Source organism: Pimephales promelas, chromosome 7, assembly GCF_988280905.1.
Source record: "Pimephales promelas chromosome 7, fPimPro1.hap1.1, whole genome shotgun sequence".
In the NCBI taxonomy this organism is placed as follows: Eukaryota; Metazoa; Chordata; class Actinopteri; order Cypriniformes; family Leuciscidae; genus Pimephales; species Pimephales promelas.
In genome coordinates, this window is record NC_142775.1 from 17,723,779 (window position 1) to 17,746,719 (window position 22,941).

General features: G+C 37.0%; 1 protein-coding gene and 1 long non-coding RNA gene across 5 annotated transcripts; one reads left to right on the top strand and one right to left on the bottom strand.

The window, feature by feature from the left end:
• Positions 1-210: 210 nt before the first annotated feature.
• ildr2b (immunoglobulin like domain containing receptor 2b) lies at positions 211-20,652 on the top strand. 4 transcript variants are annotated; one of them, XM_039677120.2, is made up of 10 exons: positions 211-350; positions 4,671-5,000; positions 6,707-6,826; positions 12,640-12,696; positions 13,547-13,693; positions 13,781-13,945; positions 15,755-15,868; positions 16,518-16,716; positions 18,132-18,792; positions 20,057-20,652. In XM_039677120.2, exons 1-10 carry the CDS (start codon positions 305-307, stop codon positions 20,090-20,092), a joined length of 1,875 nt encoding a protein of 624 aa, XP_039533054.2. In that variant the 5' UTR covers positions 211-304; the 3' UTR covers positions 20,093-20,652. The 4 variants fall into 4 exon arrangements, with proteins under 4 accessions (XP_039533054.2, XP_039533056.2, XP_039533055.2 ...); XM_039677122.2 differs by lacking the exon at positions 15,755-15,868; XM_039677121.2 differs by lacking the exon at positions 12,640-12,696.
• Positions 16,051-22,888, bottom strand: LOC148978325 (uncharacterized). Its single transcript, XR_016169272.1, has 2 exons — positions 22,659-22,888; positions 16,051-19,120 (listed from the first exon to the last, which is right to left on the bottom strand). It is a non-coding gene; the product is annotated as an uncharacterized LOC148978325 (long non-coding RNA).
• Positions 22,889-22,941: the final 53 nt, after the last annotated feature.

A 22,941-nucleotide genomic window follows, 5' to 3' on the forward strand; every position in this document is an offset into this window, starting at 1 on the left:
TCCACTTTAGAAGATTGGGAGATCGTGATAGCTGTTATGTAAAGTAGTTTTTAATAGTTATTTGACAACTATTTCGTGAAATTTATTTATATAGGCTATATATTATCAAATTACTTTTCATTTCAATAGCCGTTTAGCATAAAGCCTGTGCAATTTTCACAGTTTCTTCCCCCTTCAATAAAGTGGTACAGTCCGCTCTTTCTAACCCTAACCAGCGCAGAGCAGACCGAGATGAAGCAAGCGAATAACAGTCCGGGACAAGATGGACTAGATAGCTGTAATATTAACCACACTAAACTGGATCATGGTTTTGTTACACGGTTCCTGGATTCTTTTCATACTATTTTCACGTAAGTTATTTATCTGTTTTCATTTTGGTCATGATTTAGAAATAGAAAACAGAGACAGACAACTAAAGCAACAGGTTGAGAGAGAACCTTGAGCGGCTATAATTTGTAGATTGATCACGGGTCTTCGCGACGGTTTTTACTCCATTTACATTTACACCTGACAAAACTTACAAATTTTTATAAAAAAAAATAAAAAAATAAATAATATATATATATATATATATATATATATATATATATATATATATATATATATATATATATATATATGTATTGGTCACTTTTTATTGTAAAATAAGTGTTGTATTCAAAACTAAAAGCAAAAAACTTAAACTAAAATAATAAAATAAATTACTCTGATTTAAATAAAAAATGTAGCCTATTTGCTCAAAAATAATCTTTATTACATTGATTATTGATGATTATAGAATGGCTTTATATGCATCACGTCTGCTTTTATATAGTAAATAAATGTATATACATTTAAAAGACCTCACAGCTCAAAATTTTACTTGCCCAGATAGCATGATGAACATTTGAAACTATTTAACATCCCAAAGTTGTTGTTGTGGGAGAGAAGAATTGTGGGAAGTGCTGCAGGAATGTGTGTCAGGGAGTGCAGCTGCATTGTATCAGTTCTTGAATGATGGATGTAACTGAGACAACAACAATATTATGGTTGTTTTATGAGCAAGTTAGAGGCCAACTGTGGACTGATGTGAACTAAAACTACACTTTCCACAAACTCCACCATGTGAACTAAAATTCCTCTCAGTAGACAGTGTATGTGTGAATTTTCATAAACATTGTAGAGAAAAGTTGTTTTGAGCGGTTGAACTGCTGAATACTATTTGCAATAATATGTAATACATATACACCTACCTATAATGGATTAGTAAGCATCAGCAGCTTATTAACATACAATCAAGTAGTTTCCTGCTACTAACGGCTTGGTTTAAATCTCTTTAACCTAATTGGGTAGTCATCTATGACTGAGTCAATGAGTGTATCTTATTGGTGGGAACTTAACATCCCCCTCCTGCACTAGTCAAGTGGGTGGGGGTTCAGCCTAATGCCAAACAATGAGTCAAACAGGCAAAAGGGAGGACAAAAGGAGGACTCCATCTCCCCTGGAGTCCTGAGTATTAATGAATGTAATCAAGGTTTCTCGCCTACATTTCCCTCTGCAACATGGTCATTCTTAAGTACAGTTGTAAAATGCTCAGGAAGCTGCTCTGTTTCCACTAAGGCTGCAATGAATGAGTGTAGATCTCATCCAGACATCTGTGATGACTGGCAGTTGTATATTTGTATGCAGTGTGCTCCACCCTTTGACGAGAATTAGGGTGTCTCTGTGTTTGTGGGAGAGACCTCTGCTCTACTTGGACTAAACTTGATCTTTCATAAGAGTTTTCTCAGAATATTTGGGTTCCACCCCAAACAGTCAGAGCAACAAACGGTGACGTCTCTACAAAAAACTACAGCCCCCACGTCTGTGCGCCCCCTGCATAGCATGGAATTTATCTTTCTTTGCTCACACTTCTCTTTCTTTCTCTCTCTCTGTGTTTTTCACACCAGCAGATGCTCCTCTCGGGAACTTCTACGATTTTGTCCAGCTTTTTGTTCCATAATCTCCCACACACGGCTGGACAAACACACTCTTTCATGCTTAGACACACACACACACACACACACACACTCAAATGCTGACTGACTGGATCCAGATGTTTTTAGGGTTGTTTTCAGGTCGTCTCACCTTGTGATCTCTAGCTGATTCCCCTTGGAATGGAGTGACTAAGCATTCTCGAAAAGAGGCAGGGAGAGAAATCAGTTTTTGTTTTTTGATGCACTGGTTAGTTATAGGCCTAGTCTGGGAAAGGGCTTTGAGTAATGAACACATGACTGTCTCTGACACTATGAAACATACCATTAGACTCAAACACCATAATACTAATCATGAACAGGTCAGTAGTCATTACAGTTGCCGCTGAAAGCTATCTTGCAATTTGCATTACTTTCTTTGCTCATGGGTGTGTTTGCTGATCCACCAAATTCCACAAAAAGGAAAGGATGCAGTTTTGTCTCTCATTTTTTGGGGGATTAGAGGCACCAAAAACATATTTTGTTCTTGTGAAAAATTAACCTACAACAAAAGTAGCCTCTTTTAAACACCCAATGTTAACCACTTAATATGGTGATTTTATCGTCTACTTTTCTGACTGTATGCAACAATGAAAATGAAAAAGTGTCATAATTTTGTTAAAATTATTTTCATTCAAAACTTTTTTTGTAACAATTAGCTAATTTTAGCATGCAAAACACAAATTTATTATAGGGCTGTGCAAAAATTAATTGCGATTAATCGCATCCAAAATAAAAGTCTGTGTTTACATAATATATTTGTGTGTGCTGTATATAATTATTTTGTATATATAAATACACACACATGCATGTATATATTTAAGAAAATGTGTTATTCATATATACAATATTTATATTTATATAATATAGATTATGCATTTATAAATATATACAGAATTTAAGCACAAATAATTCTTAAATATATACATGCATGCATAGGTATTTATTTATACAAAATAATTATATACAGCACACACAAATATATTATGTAAACACAGACTTTTATTTTGGATGCGATTAATCACAATTAACTTTTGCACAGCCCTAATTTATTATAATTGTGACACCAATTGAATAACATGACTGTAGTACACATCATCTTATTTACTAATTAATTCATATTAAGTTTCTCAATGTGTTAAGTAAATTGCAGTGTTGACTTTATTTTTATCAAGCTCAACCTTTAGTACTGTTTCCGGTAACACTTTATAATACGGTTCCTTCGTTAATGAATAACTACACAAGAACCAATGAGTAACACAATATTAACAATCTAGTAACTGTTATTAACTAACAAGAAACTCTGATTAACGAACTAGTAAGTAATAGCGCACAGACAAAAGTGGTTGTCCACTATTAAGTAAACAATAACTACTATTTTTTTAATACTTCCCAGAGAACTACTGAAAAAGTTTATTTACAATCTAGTAACTACTATTAACTAAAAGAAACTCTTATTAACGAATTAGTAATAGCTCACAGATGAAAGTGTTACTAGATACTTCTGTGGGAATTACTAATTATTTTGATCCGTATTATGAAGTGAAGATCATTGGAACTAACTAATGACTCGTGTTACTAAAGACATTTTCTAAAAGTATACTAAAGTTCACCAAAAATCTCAAACGTTTGCACAAATCATGACTAGATCATGTAGTAACACTTGAGTAATTACTAGTTAGTTCCAATGATCTTCACTTTATAATACGAATCCAAATAATTAGTAATTCCCACAGAAGTATCTAACACTTTCATCTGTGAGTTATTTCTTACTAATTCGTTAATAAGAGTTTCTTTTAGTTAGTACTTACTAGATTGTTAATAAACTTTTTCAGTAGTTCTCTGGGAAGTATTAAAAAAATAGTAGTTATTGATTACTTAATAGTAAACTACCTCTTTCATCTGTGCGCTATTACTTACTAGTTCGTTAATCAGAGTTTCTTGATAGTTAATACAAAATTGGTAATATTGTGTTGTTCTTGTGTAGTTATTCATTAACGAAGGAATTGTATTCTAAAGTGTTACCCCGTTTCCCAAGTTATTACAAAACAAACATAATATTTATCAGTAATTACAAACAAACATTTGCGTAGTTCTGGCATAGTTTTTGTCTTTATTAAAAATCACACAAAACAGGGTTCTGCACTGCATTTAGATGTCCCAAAAATGTTGTGTTTGTAAAATATATATTTTTTAAATTATATAATAATTCTAACTGTTTTTCTTCTAACTGTTACACCACTTCTATATACAAAACAAATATGCTGTCATTATAAGTGGTTACAGAGATAAACCTACCATCATGCACTGAGGAATCTTTTTTGAGTCATTCTGAACACAGCAAACCCACATGTTAGCATGAGATGCAAGTCAAATTGAGAAAAAAAGTGTTCTAAAGCTAGATCAAAATTTCATACATTTAAAATTTATATCCTCTGAAGATTCAAAAATTGAAGTTGTGCCCATCATGCTCGGTCATGCTGTGAAATCTGGAGACTGGTTTTGATTTGCGTTTGCTATAGCTTTGACTACCAGTGTCCATACTGCAAAACAGGACAAACATTTAAGCAAAAGGTGTGTAGTGTATTACTTTTAGTGTCGTTTTATTGCTGTCATTCAGTAATAATGTTTTGTTTCTCACTTTAAATCTCTCTCTCTCTGTCTCTCTTTTTGGCACAGTGCAAAGCTGTAATGGTGTACAGGTGATTGTGAAAGATGAGAAGAAGTTTGCCATGCTGTTCTCCTCCATTGTTCTTCCGTGTCATTACACCACTCACTCCACTCAAACCGCAGTGGTACAGTGGTGGTACAAGTCTTACTGTACAGACCGCACCCGGGATTCCTTCACCTTTCCTGAGTCCCTGGGGGTCCGCGTATCTGATCTGGGAGCCACGTCTCATCTGGACTGCGCTGACAAGGGCCGCACGGTCCGCATCGTGGCCTCGGGACAGGGAGCTTCCATGACCTTAGCAGAACACTACAAAGGAAGAGATATCTCCATCATTAACAGTAATGTCTTTGTCGTCTTATAACTGCACTTTTTTGATGGAGGTTGTTTAGCTTGATTAGAGGTTGAAGTTCTGTCAAATATAAGGCAGAATATTGTCATGAATATGATCATAACCTTTATAATCCTTTATAGTCAGATATAGTTTAGATCAGATAAGAGGCACATTAAAATGACAGCATTAGTCAGTTGGAAAGTGAAATTTCAAACTTAATTACTCACAAAGGGGACTTCCATGGTCATTTATTAACTAGACATTTCAACAGGTTAGTGTCCAACAGAAAATGATAAAAAGGTCAACAAGTTCAGCAACCTTAATAGTCAATTAAATAACATCATGATTAGAGGGATTTATGAAGCAACGCTGGCATAAAAACATACAAATCTAAATTACACTTAAAAATGTATACATTTCATTACATTAGAAAAAAATTAAGTGGAATTTATTTAAAAAAAGACAGCTCAAGCATGCTTGATAGTTAGGTTTGATAGGTTTGAAACACTGCTGTTCGAAAGTTTGGGTTGAGTACAAATTTTTATATTGTCGAAAGAATTATCTTACGCTCACCAAGGCCATAACTGTAAAAAAAATATGTTCATGATTTGTAATCACAACATTTTTTCTTTTGTCAAATCAACTTAAATAATTTATGTGGTTCAGATAGCATAATATTTTGAGTTTCTAATGATTAAATCAATCTCCTTCATTGTATTAACTCAATTTTTCCATTTCAATGAACTTAAAATTATAAGACAACCAGGTTACTTCATTTTTAAGTTAAACCAACAATATATTTTTACATTGTAAGTAAAAGCAGTAATATTATTACAATTTAAACTATTTATTTTAATTTATTTTAAAATGTCTTTACTGTCACATGATCCATCAGAAGTGATTCTAAAATGCTATATAAGGTATTATCAATGTTGAAAACAGTTTGTAGTAGTGTAGTTAATGTGATAAACTACACATGGGGTTACTCATCTAGTGGGGCACCTGTGTGAACTTAAGGGGAACTGACATCATACATCCACACACATGGCCTTGGGATTAGTTGGTTAAAAGTAATTGCAAAATGACATTAGTTCAGAGAAAAAGTCTTGCATAATTTGTTTTCAGATTCCACTTATTTAAATTTCTTTTTAATGCAATGACTTCATAAAATGATACTTGTGGCTTAATCATCCAAATACTTCTTGGGGCTACTGTGTAATAAAATCATCATGCTATATTATTACATTTTGAGCCTCTTCTATACTCTCAAGTCTGCAATTTTGTGTATAAACCCACCTTGGAAGCCCAGCCAGCCGATTGTGCTGTGTTTTCCTGTTCCTTAAATAGGGCTGTTTTTTTTTCTAGGTCGAACAATGGTCAGGGGGCTGGACCTCATAAAGGCCTCACAAAACACCCCCATGGCTTTCCTTATCAAACGCAAACACCCTCTTGTCTGACTTTAGCCTTTAAAGCTCTCCCTCCTCCAGTCACCTCTCCAACAAAGACTATGACTGTTCTAACAAAATATAACAGATAGATAATGTGTATGAATCATCTGTTGTTCTCACTGAATAAAAACATTAAGTGCTAAAAGTGACTGATGTAATTTAGATCAAACAAGCTGTGCAACTGACAATGTTACTGTGTAAACCAAAACCGAAAAATATTAAAACTAATTAAATGTATAAGTATAATATTTTCTGTCCTTTTCAGAAGCAGATCTGCACATTGGACAGCTGCAGTGGGGCGACAGCGGTGTGTATTTCTGTAAGGTGACCATTGCTGATGATCTGGAAGGGAAAAATGAAGGCCAGGTGGAGCTACTGGTGCAGGGTGAGTCTCATGAGTAGTACTTTAGCTAGATTCTCTGTGTGAAGTTGTGAAGAAACGTTCTTGTTTTTATACTTTATTTTTATGTAACTTTTTAGAACTAAGACAAACGGTAACAGTCAACACAGGGTATTTACATGGAAATGTTTTCAAAATGTAACTTTTAAGAAAAAATAAAACCTGTTTCCATAATCGGTTAGTACTACTATATTAAAGAGTTAGTTCACCTAAAAATGAAAAATAAGTCATTAATTACCCACCCCCATGCTGTACCAACCCCGTAAGACCTTCGTTCATCTTCGGAACACAAATGAAGATATTTTTGATTAAATTTGAGAGGTGGATCACTGCTGCATATGGGCACCCTAAGGGATTGAAACTTGACGGCCCAGAAAGTCAATGAAGAAAATGTTTAAATATTCCATGTGACTGCAGTGGCTCAAGTATAAGTTTATCAAGCGACGAGACTACTTTTTGTGCTTCAGTAGTAAAATAAGAATGCAGTTCTCGAGCATGCGTCGTGGAAATCTCTCGAACTCTCGTCTCAGGCCTACAAGGAAGAAATGGAGTAGTCGAATAAAGTCGTTATTTTTGTTTTATTTCCGCACTAAAAGTATTCTCGTCGCTTGATAAACTTATACTTGAGCCACGGTAGTCACTTGGGATATTTAAACATTTTCTTCATTGACTTTCTGGGCCGTCAAGTTTCAGTCCCGCCTATGTAGCAGTGATCCACCTCTCAAATTTAATCAAAAATATCTTCATTTGTGTTCCGAAGATGAACGAAGGTCTTACGGGGTTGGTACAGCATGGGGGTGAGTAATTAATGACTTAATTTAAATTTTTTGGGTGAACTATCCCTTTAAAGGAGCTGTATGTAAGAAATTTATTTCAATTAATCATACATTTTCCCTGATATGTCACTAGACATTAAGAAATCATGTTCATTTTAAATACTTTTATCACTGACAACAGTTTTCTGGCTAGGATATTGTCATTTAAAAAGTGAAGTTGCAGCCCTCAACTGATGTTGATGATGTCATGTTGTGTTTTGGTCTGATGCTCCACCCTCCACTGATCTACCAATCACGGAGTCAGTAGTGTTATACACAGTAGTACATATACACACTCATAGACACACACTGAACACTGATAATTTTCTCAGAGATATTGCTCAACAACTTTTATATGTTCGCCTAATGCTTTTTTATATGTTACTACTTTTTAGAATAAAATTAAGAGAACATTCAAAAGTACCTGAGAGCACTTTTGTTGTGTTTTCGGTTTCCTATGCCACGTTTGTAGTTTTTCATGTTGATTAATTCCATAATTGTTCCCAGATGTATCTTGTTAGCTTGTTCCCCTGGTTAGTCGATGTTTGCTGTTACATCTAGATGGTTTGCGTTCTTTTGTTCCTCGTGTTTCCTCGCTTGTTTTGTTGCTTATTTCTCAGTCTCAGTTTATGTTTTGTGTGTTCGTTCAGAATTCTGTAAACCCTGCACATAGATCTGCTCTGCCCGATAGCATTACAATAACATTCCCATTATGTTTGCAAAATGATAACATGAAATGTTCCCTTAACGTTTGCATAACCAAGAAAGAAAGTTTTTGGGAACTTAATGGGAACATATTTTGTTAGATGGGTATGACATGGTTTTCAGTCTGAACTGTTAAACATGCTTGAAATAGTGTCAGTGAATGCTGGTCACACTTCAGATTAGGGTCCAATTCTCACTATTGACTAATTATTACGTTTTACCTCAATAAAATCCTAATTACTTATTAATAGTTAGTAAGGTAGTTGTTATAAGTTTAGGTATTGGGTAGGATTAAGGGATGTAAAATATGGTCAATATGTATTAATATGTGATTTATAAGTACTAATAAATAGCCAATACCCTAGTAATAAGCATGCTAATAAGCAACTCATTAATAGTGAGAATTGTACCCTAAATTAATTTGTTAATATTGTGCTTTAGTGACTCCCAATATATGTGATATATTTATAGAATTCTCAATGAAAAAGTGGCATGCTCCCTAAGACCTTGCTTTCCAAATGTGTTTACTTTAGTGTGTGGATGCTTGGTTGTTGTCTCTAAATAATTGTTAATGCCAATCCTTCACTGAATTCCTAAGTGCACTTACAAGCGCTACCATGGCAACAACTGAACGGTGCATGCCTCTCAACATGGCTCAGATCCTTAATAAGAGAAGCTATTGTTCATTTGTTCCCTGGCAGATCAGGACAACCTCACATATTTTACATGTCCTGGACAGGACCACTGCAGAGAGAAACAATTTGTTTGGTGCTGTGGGACGGACCCCAACAGAATAAGTTATTTCTGTTTCAGCTGGACAAAGCAAAGTCAGACGCCTCATGCCAGACAAAGAGTAAATAACTGGCCGTTATCGACATGAGCAATATAAGCCACTTCTTAAGCCGTTTCCATGGGAACGAAGGGGGTTTTTCAGGGGCCAGAGGATGCCAGGGCCTCCAGAACAGTCCTGTGCGGTGAAGAGAAAAATAACATGAGAGGGTTAGAGCTTACACAAGAGGATCAACGAGAGTGTTATGTAGGCGTATAAGAAGTGGAGGAAGTCTCTCCTGCCCTCTGAGTAATCGAGATTTAATTGGTTTATAAAATGGAGAGTTCATCACACTTGCTGTGTAGTCATATTTTACTTAGCCTACTGTTTGGCTCTTGGTTCTTAGTGATGCATGTTAATGGGATACTCCACTTTTTTTGGAAATAGGCTCATTTTACAACTCCCCTAGAGTTAAACAGTTGGGTTTTACCGTTTTCAAATGTATTCAGACGCTTTTTTGATATTTAGAAGAATATTAGTAACCAGACAGTTTCTGGTCTCATTGACGTCCATAGTATATTTTTTTCCTACAATGGAAGTCAACGAGACCAGAAATTGTCTGGTTACTGATATTCATCTAAATATCAGAAAATCGTCTGAATGGATTCGCAAATGGTAAAACTCAACTGTTTAACTCTGGGGGAGTGGTAAAAGGAGCCTATTTCCAAAAAAAGTGGAGTATCCCTTTAAGAAAACCAACACTATTATTACTTAGAATTAGGAATTGCACTGTAATTACCAGTATTTTATTACAATACTGTATTAAGAGATTTACTGTGTTATCAATACAGGTGAAATGAATTTTCACCAAATCAAAATTTACAACTCAGCTGTTTGTAATAATAACTCACTTTTTAACCACAGAAATGTGTTAGCTTACCTAAGCAAATGCCCTCATTTTTTATAGGTAATACAACAAATTACTGTGGAAAAAAAAGTTTTATCTAAACCGTTGAGTTTCGTTTGACATTTTGGGGCTAGATTTACTAAACAGGCCGCAAACCCATAAAAGCGTCGATGGGAGTGGAAAGTTGATCTACTGATGATGGGGGGCGTTAAATATTGGTGCCAATACCATTAAATTGACTTGTGCAAACGCATTATTTAATGCCCCAAAAAGCCTGTCTTAAACCAGACCCAAATTTGCACTGCTCTTGGTAGATTGCGTTGGGTGATTCAGTTAAATACTCTCCGCTCATAATTTTTTGTCTGAAAGGGAAACTCTAACAAATGGATATGCAATAAGGACAGCCTCAAAAATAACTGTGTTGACACCTTTCAGTGCTAATTTTTCACTGCATGTCTTTAGTAAATCCAAACAGTAGTTTTTTTTACTCCAAAAGAGGGTTTGTGCTGGCTCAAGCTGTTAGTAAATCTGGCCCTTGGAGTTAAGTATTCCCTTGGACCATACTTGCTCTTAATTTATTTTCTCCCAGTCGCCATGAAAGTGTTTCAGAACATAATTGGTTGTAGGGTATATTTCAAAAAAGGGATAGTCCACCCAAAAAATAAAAATAAGTCTTTTTTTGGTGAATCACAAAATGTTTCAGTGTTTTTTGTCCATACTAATTCATTGGGGATCAGTGTTGTTTTGGGCCCCATGGACTTCCATTTTATGGACCAAAATAAAATATCCTGTTTTGTGTTCCACAGAACAAAAATTCATACAGATTTGGAACAATAACAGAATTTTCATTTTTGGGTGAACTATCCCTTTAAGTCTGATAATAACTTGTAATCTACACTGTCTCTCTCTTCGTGTTTTTACGTCTCTTCATGAGGTCCTCTTTACTCTCAAGTTACGCTTGGTTTAATGACTGTAATGGAGGAGTAGAGGAGACGGAGGTGGATATTATTTTTCCTCATCCTGTCTACCTAAGCACTTCCTGTCACTCAGAGATAAATGTGCTCTAAAATTGGGCAAATTTGTTTACAACACCATCTCATTTAATTTAAAGATGTGCTGCTTTTTATTAAGACTAGTAAAATACATCTGTTTTCACGGAATTTAAAGTCATGATGAAATAGCGACAGTTATTTTCTTCCGTATTGTGAAGTACATCCAAGTGAAAAGGATTATTGGAAAAAAAAAATGTGGGGAGTTGATTCTATCCTTCGCTTGTTGATTGGATGGAGGCAGATGTGAATGCAAGCTTGTGGCCGATTGTAAGATGGGGGAGGGTTTTAAGCGGACTAAAATTATTGGAGATGACCAGAATATGTCACCAGAGAGAAGATACATTTTTATCAAATAAATAAATAAATAAATACAATAAAACATATGCACTGATAATAACATGCATTTAGAAAACTTTAAAAGAAAAGATCCAGTCTGCTGCACACTTGTTGCATTGTGAATTGCATTCAGACATAACATTTCAGGTTTTAGGCTAAACATTGAGGTCAGTTCAGATAGTGAGAATGCTCTTTATTGTTGGCAGTGTGCCAGCCACGGACAAAGTTTTCTTAGTGTAAAATAGACTGTACGTGTAAGGCCACCCCTCCATTTTGCTCTCATGGAAGACAGTACTCTGGGACACCTTTTAATTCCATACAATGCCAACACTGATCTCCATGGTGATGATGTACCCTTGCCCTTTTTCAAGAGGGTTAATGAGGCTGTGTGATTAATTAGTCTCCCATATTCCTCCACTGTCTCTCCCACTGAAACCCCATCTCTTTCCCACTCTCTCCGTTCGTGCACATTAGTGAACCTGATCTGTGCTCAGGCCAAATATAAATACTGAACGCATGTTTACATCTTCATTAGCATAAGCCCTGGGAACCAGACACATGTCAACATATCATTACTGTCAGTAACCACTACAGAAACACAGCACTGGCCTAAAGTTAGTTACTCATCCACAGAGGATTTTGACCTTTCACCTTTTTCCTTGGCAAACCTTTTTCTGCAAACAAACACATACACACCTATGCACATACACTACCAATCAAATGTTTGGACACAGCTATGCATTCTTTATTATTATTATTATTATTATTATTTTTGTAATATAACAGAATAATAGTACAGTCATCAAAGTTATGAAGTTACAACATTGGAAGTATAGAGATTATGCGGTGACCAAAATTGGTATCCACTCAGGCCTACAAAACCAATTTCAAGCATGCAAGCATCATGAGAAACATAAATTCAGTGAATTGTATTCTGACTTTTGACTGGTACTGTATATACATGCAGACTTACACTTTTGTATTCTTAAATAAAATATCAGACCTGATTTAGTCTGAACTGACTAAAACGCCAATCATGTTTAAAACTGCAGATCAAAGTTCAACAAATCAGCTCTCCACTTACTCTTTTGATTAATCCACACCCACTAACTCCATAACAGCAAACACACAAGCCTTTACCCACGAATCTAAACTTTTAACTTTCACCTGCTGCCCACTGCTGCTGTTCATATCTGATCTTCTCCCTTCTCCAGGTAGGACAGGTGTGCTGGATGACATCTTGCCTGAGTTTGATTTGGAGATTATGCCAGGTACGCCTGCCATACCTCTTTCTGCCCCTTTCCTTTTCAGTGGGTGCTTTCACACAGGTCCTTTTCAGTTAATCTGCTTTATCCTCTGCTACAATCGGCAAACTCCATAATGCCTGATCTGTTCTCTCTGAAATCATCAAATGATTATTCAAAAATCAGGACACAATCAGTTTAGCATGACATTACTGTATATTATACACACTGTATATGCATGACGTAATGCGTTATATTACTACATACCTTTAAGTAACTTAATCACACGATTGTTACTTTTCCAATTCACAAACAAATTACTCTCATGGGCCGGTCCTTTTAATGAACCATTCAAAAAGACTCATGAACTCAGATTTTAAATCTGATGGATACGCCAAAGATCAGAAACATCAAGTTTCACTTTAGTAAGAAATGTGTATAAAATAGATATAACTTAAATATCAAATCTGGAATCTAATTCAGAATTTTTTTTGATACCCAGCTCTGGTATTATGGTGCAAATTCATAAACAACCAAAAATGTTACTTTGCTCATTTATTGTTACCCCATACGCCGTAAGTGCTCAGAGACATATATATGAACCTTATTGAGAATTTAAAGGATCTGTGTTAAGAAAAAAGGTCTGTAATGTATGCTGTTGGAATTTTAACACCACACCCAGAGGAAATTCATCATTAGCCCTGTAGAGAGTCCAGATAAGAGGTTCTGCATCATTCATACTCTCCCTTGTGGTTGGTCATGATCAGAGACTTCACATCCTGTGGGCATAAATTATTTTAGGGCAGCTCTTCCTTCAGGATCTGCTTGTTCTACAGAAACCAAGTTTCCTGATGAGTCTTTCTTGTCTCCCTTATAGAGTGGGTGTTTGTGGGAGTTGTCGTCCTTGGTAGTGTTCTCTTCCTGTTGTTGGTTGGGATCTGCTGGTGCCAGTGTTGCCCTCACTCCTGCTGTTGTTATGTGCGCTGCTGCTGCTGTCCTGATACATGTTGCTGTCCAAAACACTGTGAGTACACAAACATGCATACCTACTACACGCATTGTTCGTATTCACAACCTGAAAAAAAAAAAACATTCACCTTTGCCTTCTCAGTATATGAAGCAGGGAAGATGGCAAAGAGTGGCCAACCTCCTCAGATTGCTATGTATCAACCTTACTACGTTCCTGGTGTTCCTGTGGTCCCTCCAGCCGCTCCATCCATCATTGAACCCAAGTTGTCTATAGTGCCTTCTTCAGTACAAAACAATATAGCTGGACGTAAGTGAAAATGCAACAGTATGTGTAAAGTCTTTGCTTTTTCTTTAAACGCATCTCTCCAATGCCTGCCTAATGAAAATGCATCTGCATTTGATTGAACAACTTATGTCTGCATCATCTAACTCCAATCAAACTCAACTTACATCCTCTTCAGCTGGTACTGTCACTTTCGTCTTCGTGTTAAAAAACAGGCTAAGGTTTTTAAAAATGGAAGGAATTGTGGCTGGATGAGATCTGACTGTTGCTGTATGATAACAACAGTAGACAAAGACTTGGAAGTAGAATCTTAAGTTTAGAAGATGCTGACAGTGGAACAAGCTAGCTGGCATTGTGAAGGTAGCAGTTGTTTTGTCTATGGGACTGGTGAATGGTTTCACACTGTGTGTGTGTTGTATCAACAAGTAAAACATTTCCCCTCAGCTGAGTGGCAAACACTGAAGGCGACATTGTTCAATGAATGTCTATGCTTCTTATCATGAGTGGATGACCCCCATGTCTTCTAGCGATCCCTCGTTGATCTCCTCCACCCTTCCTTCCCTCGTCGTGGCCGCTGCCCATAGGTACACTGGGGTCCCCTCTGTTGAACGCTCTGTTTCGATGCTACTGTGTCCTCAGAGTGATTCTTCTCGGTGTGATCCTCATCACCAGCCTGTAGTTTTTCATCTACACTTGTGGTGAAATCCCATTGTGCTACAGAACAGGCACCCGCCTCACTGCATGCCATGGCCATTCTGCTGGTCTACCAGGCCCAGATGCTCAGGGACATACACAAGGGTAGGACTGACCCAGGACTCTATAATGAGCTGCGCGCCGCCACTGACCTTGCTCTCCGAGTGACAAAAGTGGCTGCACGCTCCCTGGGTCAGGTGATGTCCACCAATGTGGTCCAGGAACAAACCTGTGGCTGAACCTGGCTGATGTGCGGGGTGCTGACCGGACTTATCTGTTCGACACCCCCATATCCCAGGCCGGCCTCTTCGGCGGTGCACTTGAGGATTTTTACCAACAGTTCTCAACCGCCCAGGCGCAGACTGAGGCTTTCCAATATATTCTGCCCCGACGGCCCGCTGCTGCCCCGCCGTCGGCTCAGATCCCTCAGTCTGCCCACCACCAAGGGCTCCTTCCCGTGGCTCCCACCCCTCCCGCACAACCCCAGCAGGAACCTTCAACGGGCTGTGTTGTGGAGGAAGCAGCAGGTAGGCGCCACAGCCCTCTCCAGCCCCGCCCCCTGCAAAAACGCTCAGCTGAGATGGGCTCCTCAGAGATGGGACTCAGTTCTTTCCAGGAGGTGGTAGCAGGCCCACTCCTTTCAGGTGGTAGTCTCTCTTTGAGCATGTGTCTTTCCCTCTGCAAGCCTCCTTGCCACCCCTGGGTTTGAAATATTCCACCTGTGGCTGGATACCCCAGTGTTCATAAGTGTATTCTGCTGGCGTTCTCCTTTTATACCCAGGAGGTAAGGCGTCGATAGGCGATGCAAATTCCGCAGACCCATGGCATGTCTTTGCCATTGGCTTGTTTTTTATACTCAAAGTTGATAGGCTTTCTAAGCAAAACCCCATTCGTCATCATCCGACGTGACATCTCCGTTCCCTACTCAGACGTTTCGTGCAGGCTAAAATGGATCAGTTTAATGAAATCCAATCATTGCATAAATACAGTACATAAATATTATAAAATTGTTTGCATGCTTCTGTAAAGGCTTAACTAAGTATTGTGTGAGTGTTACGTGCGTGATTTAACCTTAAATTATGCACAGTATGTGTGATAATATGGACACAGTAGCAACACACAGGTCATGTGTGTCCACAGAGCGCAGTGGCTATCGACTCCAGGCCAGTCAGAATCAGGATGCTATGAAGGTTGTGTACTACGTAGAGAGGGACCTGGCGCAGTTCCACCCTACCAAGGGGGCCTGTCATCCATGTAAGCCTGTATGCAGTCAGCATGTTTCTGTATTTGTGTGTCAGTGAAAAGCTATGTAACAGTGATCAACTGACACACCTTATGACAGATATTATTCATATTATCATCACTGTCTTTTAAAGGTCATAATATATGTGAAGTTTATGCAATATTAGGGGCACTAAATCAAAGTGCAAAAATAATGATCATTTCCAATCTAAACTCACCCATAGACCTGCCTTTTACATTAATGGGATAGTTCACCCAAAAAAATGGAAAATCTGAAAAATCATTTGCTTACCTCCTTGTAGTTTCAAACCTGTACGATTTTGATCTTCTGTTGAACACAAGAGAAGATATCTTAAAGGATGTCACACTTTCAAAAAAAACTTTTTTGTGTTCGATAGAAGAAAGAAAGTCATACGTTTGGAACGGCATGAGAATTAGTAAATAATGACATCATTTTTAGATGAACCATCCCTTTAAAATAAATCTGTGATTGTGCATGCCTCTTGATCAACATTCCTAATATTCTAACCATAAGTACATAATTTCTGCCATATAAAGATCTTCTGCTACAGGTTTTAGACAATGGCAATAGATTTGTGTGTGTGTTATCGTAAAAGAAAAGCAGAACATAATGTCCATAATGATGTCATTGTGTCAACAGCTGGCAGCCTATCAGAACTAAGCTCTCTGCATGATGGTGACACAGACTTCAGACAGACATATCGGCAGGTCCAGAGGAAGGCTCTTCCACCCATCACTGATCACATTGATGAGTCGCGTCGCCGAACAGCATCGATTGGCCATGGGCTCCGTCCCTCACATTATCAGAGCAATCACTCACTGGATGAGCTTGACAACAGGTACGATTTGTGAGTGTCTGTGTGTGTGTATGACCTAAAAATTTAGCGCTTGGATTTTCAATCTGGAGACACAAGAGGGGGTTAGGTGGTCTGTGGACACATTAAATTGATCAAAAGTGACAGTAAACACATTTTCAGTGTTACAAAATATTTCTATTTCAAATAAATGCTGTTTCTTTAAAAAAAACTTTCCATTCATCAAAGATTCAAAACTTATTCAACACTATCAACACTTAAATAAGAAATGTTTCTTGAGCTCCAACTCAACCTATTGAATGATTTCTAAAGGATCATGTGACACTGAAGACTGGAGCAACATATTTTTTTTTTCAAATATTTTAAATTGTACAATATTACAAATTTTACTGTATTTTTAATCAAATAAATTCAGCGTTGATGAGGGTAAAATACTTCTTTCAAAAACATTTGAACTTTTAAGGCCCCGATATACTTCGAACTGTTGGTTCAAAATCTTGGCAAAAATAAGTTTGTTTATAGTTCGTTTTGGGAGTTCGAAACAGCTTGCAAGAAAAGTTTAGCTTAGAAATCTAGACGTACCCTAGTGGCAGCAAAAATGATTTCGCAGCCAGTGTGGTCTAGCAACTCTCCATAGACGTTTTAGCTGGAAAAACCAAACTCTGGTCAGGCCAATCACATCGTGTATAGAGTCGGCGAGCGGGCTTAACATAATGACGACAGAGTTGCGACGGTTCACTGCTACTTGAAAACAAGGCTGCTGCTGGCGATTTGTCTTTCGATTTGTCTTTTACAGCTACTCTGGATGATTTGAACTTAAGCTTTTCTTTGAAACCATAACAACGAACGGCACTTGAGTCATTAAAAAAAAAAAAAAAAAAAGATATGTTTGGAGTTTTGCCGACTGGAAACGGTAAACGTTTAATATATCAACTTGCTCCGCTGGTGGGAAAACGCATGGGACTCAGCCGTCACATTCTTCGTTGCTCTGATTGGTTGTAGCGCTATCCAATTGCGTGCAGAGAGAATTTGAAAGACAACCGTTTATCCCGCCCCTCCGATTGAGACCTGTCAATGATGAGGTCTGGCATGCCAGGCTAAGAAAAGTTTGCTTCGGCTAGTAAATACCCTGGAGCTACCATTGGTCGGTGGCGATTACGTAATAGATAGGTAAGCGCTGAGGCTCCGCCTTCTTTCAAGTTTTAATGTTCTCCGGGTTCATTCTTCTGTTCAGTCTGTCGAAGTAGGATGTCCGCGAGTAAAAACATAAACACACTGGAGAGCCGCTTTATAGTAGAACATGAAGTTGCAATTCTAATTGAATGTTGTTTTTTTGTTTTTTTTTCATTTTCAATACTGTTATTAATCTGCTTACTTACTAAGCAATACATAGTATAAAGTAGTAACACTAATAATATCATGACTGTTTGTTTATGCAGGTGGAACTGTCGCTCTGAGCACCTGCCACGCAAAGCCTTTGAAGGCAGGGGCCGCACGGGGTCACTAGATGAGCTGGAAGAGTTTGCTATTTCATATGGCCCACACGGTCGACAAAGAGGTGATTTTCGTGGACCTCAGCGAGACTTTGAAATGGTTCCAAGGTCGCGGGACTATCCCACATCATACAGAGACGGGCCACGATATTCTCGTGAGGATGACGACAACAACTGGCGTCGTCGAGGCTCGCCACCTTCCCCACCAAAAAGACGTGACGCAGGCGGCAGTGAGCGCTATGTTGCTCGCCAGAGGTCGTATGACGAAACCTACCTGAACACTCTACTGGAGCGCAAGGCTAGGGGCCACGGAGAGCGGGGTGGGAGGGCGGATGATGACAGCGACACTCCTTCAAAAGGCAGTTCCAAGAAGAGCAGTGACTGCTACCAAAGCAGGTCACCAAGCAATCGCCCCGAGGAGGATGACTCTTTACCACCGTACTCTGAGAGGGAGGTGGAGAGGTTTAGAACTGAAGAGCATTTAGGGAGAGACCGGTACAGGACTGCTGATCCAGGCATGCGCCCTTTTTCATACACACGTCCGGCTCAAGACCGGTCCCATACTCTACAGGAGCGCAGGGAGGACAGGGACAAACCCAGGAAACTGGTGAGTTACTTATAACGGTCTGCCCTGGTTTCTGTACATTAAAGGGTGGAATAAACTTTCTCCAAGCCTAAAAAGAAGAGATGTCTGAGATTCCATTAATAGGAAATGTAAAGTTAAACAGCACAAATAAGTGTTCTGTCCTTGAAAACAAGCTGTATCTTGTCAAAAAACAAACAAACATCTCAACTCACCAGACATAAACGAATCACAATCTGAAAATCCTACGAGTCCCAACATCAGTTTCAGAAAATCATGCACTTCTCAGAACTGTGGCCTTTTGAGATATGCAAGGTCAAATCCAGCTTGCAACATCTCTCAGTACCATTCCCTGCAATAAAAGGGCAACAATTACATTTACATATAAAACTTGTTCTTACAGCTTCAGAATTTGAGGAGCTAAGACTGACGGGTAAAATTATGTTTATTTAGCTACTTGTTTTGATATTTGTAACAGAATTTCCTTCAGACTTCAGTTTTTGTTACCGGTAATTTAAAACTGTTGAGTAATGGCTGCTGAAAATTCAGCTTTGCCATCTCAGGAATAAATTGTATTTTCAAATATATTAAAATAGAAAATAGTTATTTTTAATTGCAATAATATTTCACAATATTGCAGTTTTCACTGTATTTTTTTTTTTTTTTATCAAAGAAATGTAGCCTTGGTGAGCCTAAGTTTCCGAACCAAACTTTTGAACAATAGTGTATATAATAAAAGAATATAGAAATAAACCTTTATTTCTTGCAATTGTGACTAGGCTATATCTAAAAATCATGACTTTATAGCTCACAATGTGACTATGTCTTATTTTATCTCACAATTAGCTTTTGCGAATTACAATTACCTATTTTTAAATCGGAAGAAACATTCAGTTCTTCCAATAGATTAGACTGCATCTACAGCAGCCTAGATTTTTTTGTATTTTTTTGTATTTTTATGTCATTTATTTTCCAAAGAGTGTCTCAGAGAGATCTGAATATGAAATTATTTTAATTGTACAGTATGTTTCTTTGTGTGTGTGAGTGTGTATGCTGAAATGTAAATCATATTCTTTACAAGAATGTTTGCAAGTCTGCTTTGAATCATCAAAAAGGTTGATTTCTCAGCCAGGGTTTATGTGTTTGTTCTGTTTGCCTGAATGTGCCATAAATGGCATCACTAACTCTAATGGGCTGTAAGTACTGCATTACACTGGCACACTAACAATGCACCTGCGAACTAATGCTAATGGGAGTCTAATGTGTGGCTCTTGGTGTTTTTTAACAGACCACTCATCTAAGCAGAGACTCTCTAATTGTGTGACGTCCTCAGACTGAGCTGACATCATACTAATAACATCACCATCAAGCTGAAGAGAAATGCCCCAGACACTAAGCAACAATCTGTCAGCAAGACACATTTTATGCAGGATCACACAGACATGAAGAGATTAAGAACTTTTGCTGGTCACGGGCATGAACGTATGTGTTCTGTGTGTGTCTGTTTTTCTACATTGCTTAATTATGACCTACTTTCTTCATTAGTCCTCAAGACTGTGACTGCACTAAAGTTAAGGACTTTAAAATGGTTCAGATGATGTTCAAGTGTTATAAACATTCCTTTGTATTTTGTATATCTTCAGTACTGTAATGGGATATTTCAATATGGCCTTTGTTTGCACTGTACTTTACATTTGTGTCAGTGTTCATCAGTTGGCTGACTCTCAAGGGAAGCATGCATTGTGCTTTTTAAAATGTGCCATTTTTTTAATACATAGTTTTAAAATAATTTTGATATGAGGGTCAAAGACGAAAAGGGGGTTTGAAATGTTTAAAAAAATAAGTGTAGTACATTAAATAAACATTTTTGTTCACCACCCCATACATTAGGATGTGTCCAGTTTGTTTTTAGATTTTTCTGAGCAAAGGAAATTACTCATACATTTCTTTACCATGATTCACAGAAGACACAAAATGTTACTCAGTGTAACAATAGTTTATATATACCAAAAAAATACATTTTTATTCAAACAAAAATCATTTGATGACAATACTTATTTTAGGATCACAGTGAAGTCCCCAAATACTAACTATTATCTGTATTTTTTATCTTTACAGTTTACACTGCCACTATCCTTCAAACCAATAGGTTTTACCCACTTATAAGGAAGTAACGATAATTTAAAATATAACACAATTTATATTGTTTTGTATATTTTAAAACGTTCAGGTCAGAATAAGTATATTGTTTCATTTTTACATGAATAATCTGTTACAATGAATTATTATGGTTTGTTATAATGACATTTTGCCAGTAAATGATGTCAGAAGCCAATGTTGAAAAACAAAAAGCATTTTATTCTACTGTTCTGATGCTCCCTTCCATGCTTGGCTTGTCACTTTGTTTCGGACTTGCTTAGCTTCAAAAATTACTCCTTGCAGCTATATTTATGAATGCTTTCTGTTTGCCACTAAATAACTTTACCAGGATGGTATTTTGGGTGGAGAATACCCTATATGGCCTCTCTTGAACGTTCAGAAATAACTCTTTTCAGAAATATTAGTAAGCTATTATTCTGACAATTGCAATCCTCAATAAATTCTCATTTTCTTACTAAAATTGCTGCCCACGCTACTGGGTCTGCATTTATTTTTGGGGCTTTTTATAACTCTCTCTGATAATGCATCTAAAATAAATCAATAAAACAATACAAAAATACCATTAAATAATAATGATGCTAAAATCATCTATACAGCGATACTGTCATTCAGTGTAATGGGTGACATTGTGGTGTAAGAGAGATTTTGCAATACACCGAATAAAAAGGTTTTTTTTTTTTTTTTTTTGAGTGGTTTAATTAGGTTAACACAATGTAAAGGTGAAATTATCAAAAAGTAGTAAACTTTTCAGCAGTGCCAAAGGATCTTCAGGGTGCCTTTTAAATAATGCCACAGCCTGTTGACTGGTTTGGTAAAAAATGGTTAATTATTATTTCAGAATGGCTTCTTGATCCTTTTACACTGCTCTAACAAACATATTTGGGACAAAATTCACCAGGTTGTTTCATCACTTAAAATAATACCCAATAAGACATAGTCATTTTAAAATAACAGCCAAAACGTATTTAAAAATGCTTAGAAAACATGTATTCAATGTTTATTTAAAGACATGGGGGTAAAATCAATGTGCGGACCATTACACTAAATTACATTTTTACACTTTGGAACATTAGTTCACCTAGCCTATATTTTGACATTTTATTTTCGCAAAAGTAAAACATGAAAGTAGACACTTTATTTGAATTGAATGTTTTTTTTATGTATAAAAATTTAATTCGATGTGGACACCAAAATAGTGAGGTCTTGTTTTCGACCTATGAACACTTTAAATTATTTATTTATTTATTTTCAGATAGCATTTCTTGAGAAAATATCCCTGATCCTTTTCATCTCAGGGCATGGACCCTTCTTGCTCTTGCTTCAAAATTAAGGAAAACAAATAATACATTTCCCTCACCAATACAAAATCAAGGCCAAGCAGGAAACTAAACAGGACACAGTAAAGGAAAGGATGCTTCTTTACAGGATGAGATTACAATACCAGGAAACAATCTGATACGAGCCCTCACAGGTGTTTAGTGGTCAAACTGTATGCTCAATCTCAGTATCCTTTCATACACGCAGTCATACATTGTGCTATAGTTAAAAGTTATTTATAAAATTATTATTTACGATTAATAAAAAAAAATTAAAAATCACTGCAAATAAGATGTTTAGGCAGTTTTTAGCAAACAAAAACGTCGCAAATCGCCATATTAATAATAATGTGTGGCATTTTACAGTTGAATGAACACAGCTTCAGAATTAGAGCTAGAATTAGTTTAACTTACCTAATCACCCAGTCTAAGCTGGTCTGAGCTGGTTTGCTGGTCTCTTCCACATCTAAACAGGCTTGTCTGTTGGCTGCATGGTTTTACAGGGATAAGGATACTTTTGGTTCGTTACTAAATAAAGCATTGAGATAAAAGCCTAATCTTCTATCAAGTTACGCCCCCTGGTGGTTAAATGTGAAAAATGATACCAACAATTTTTTTTCTCATTCAACCGAATAAAGTAAACGATGAAACATTTTTTGAAAGATGAAACAGATAATACGAATAATGTCAATTTGAA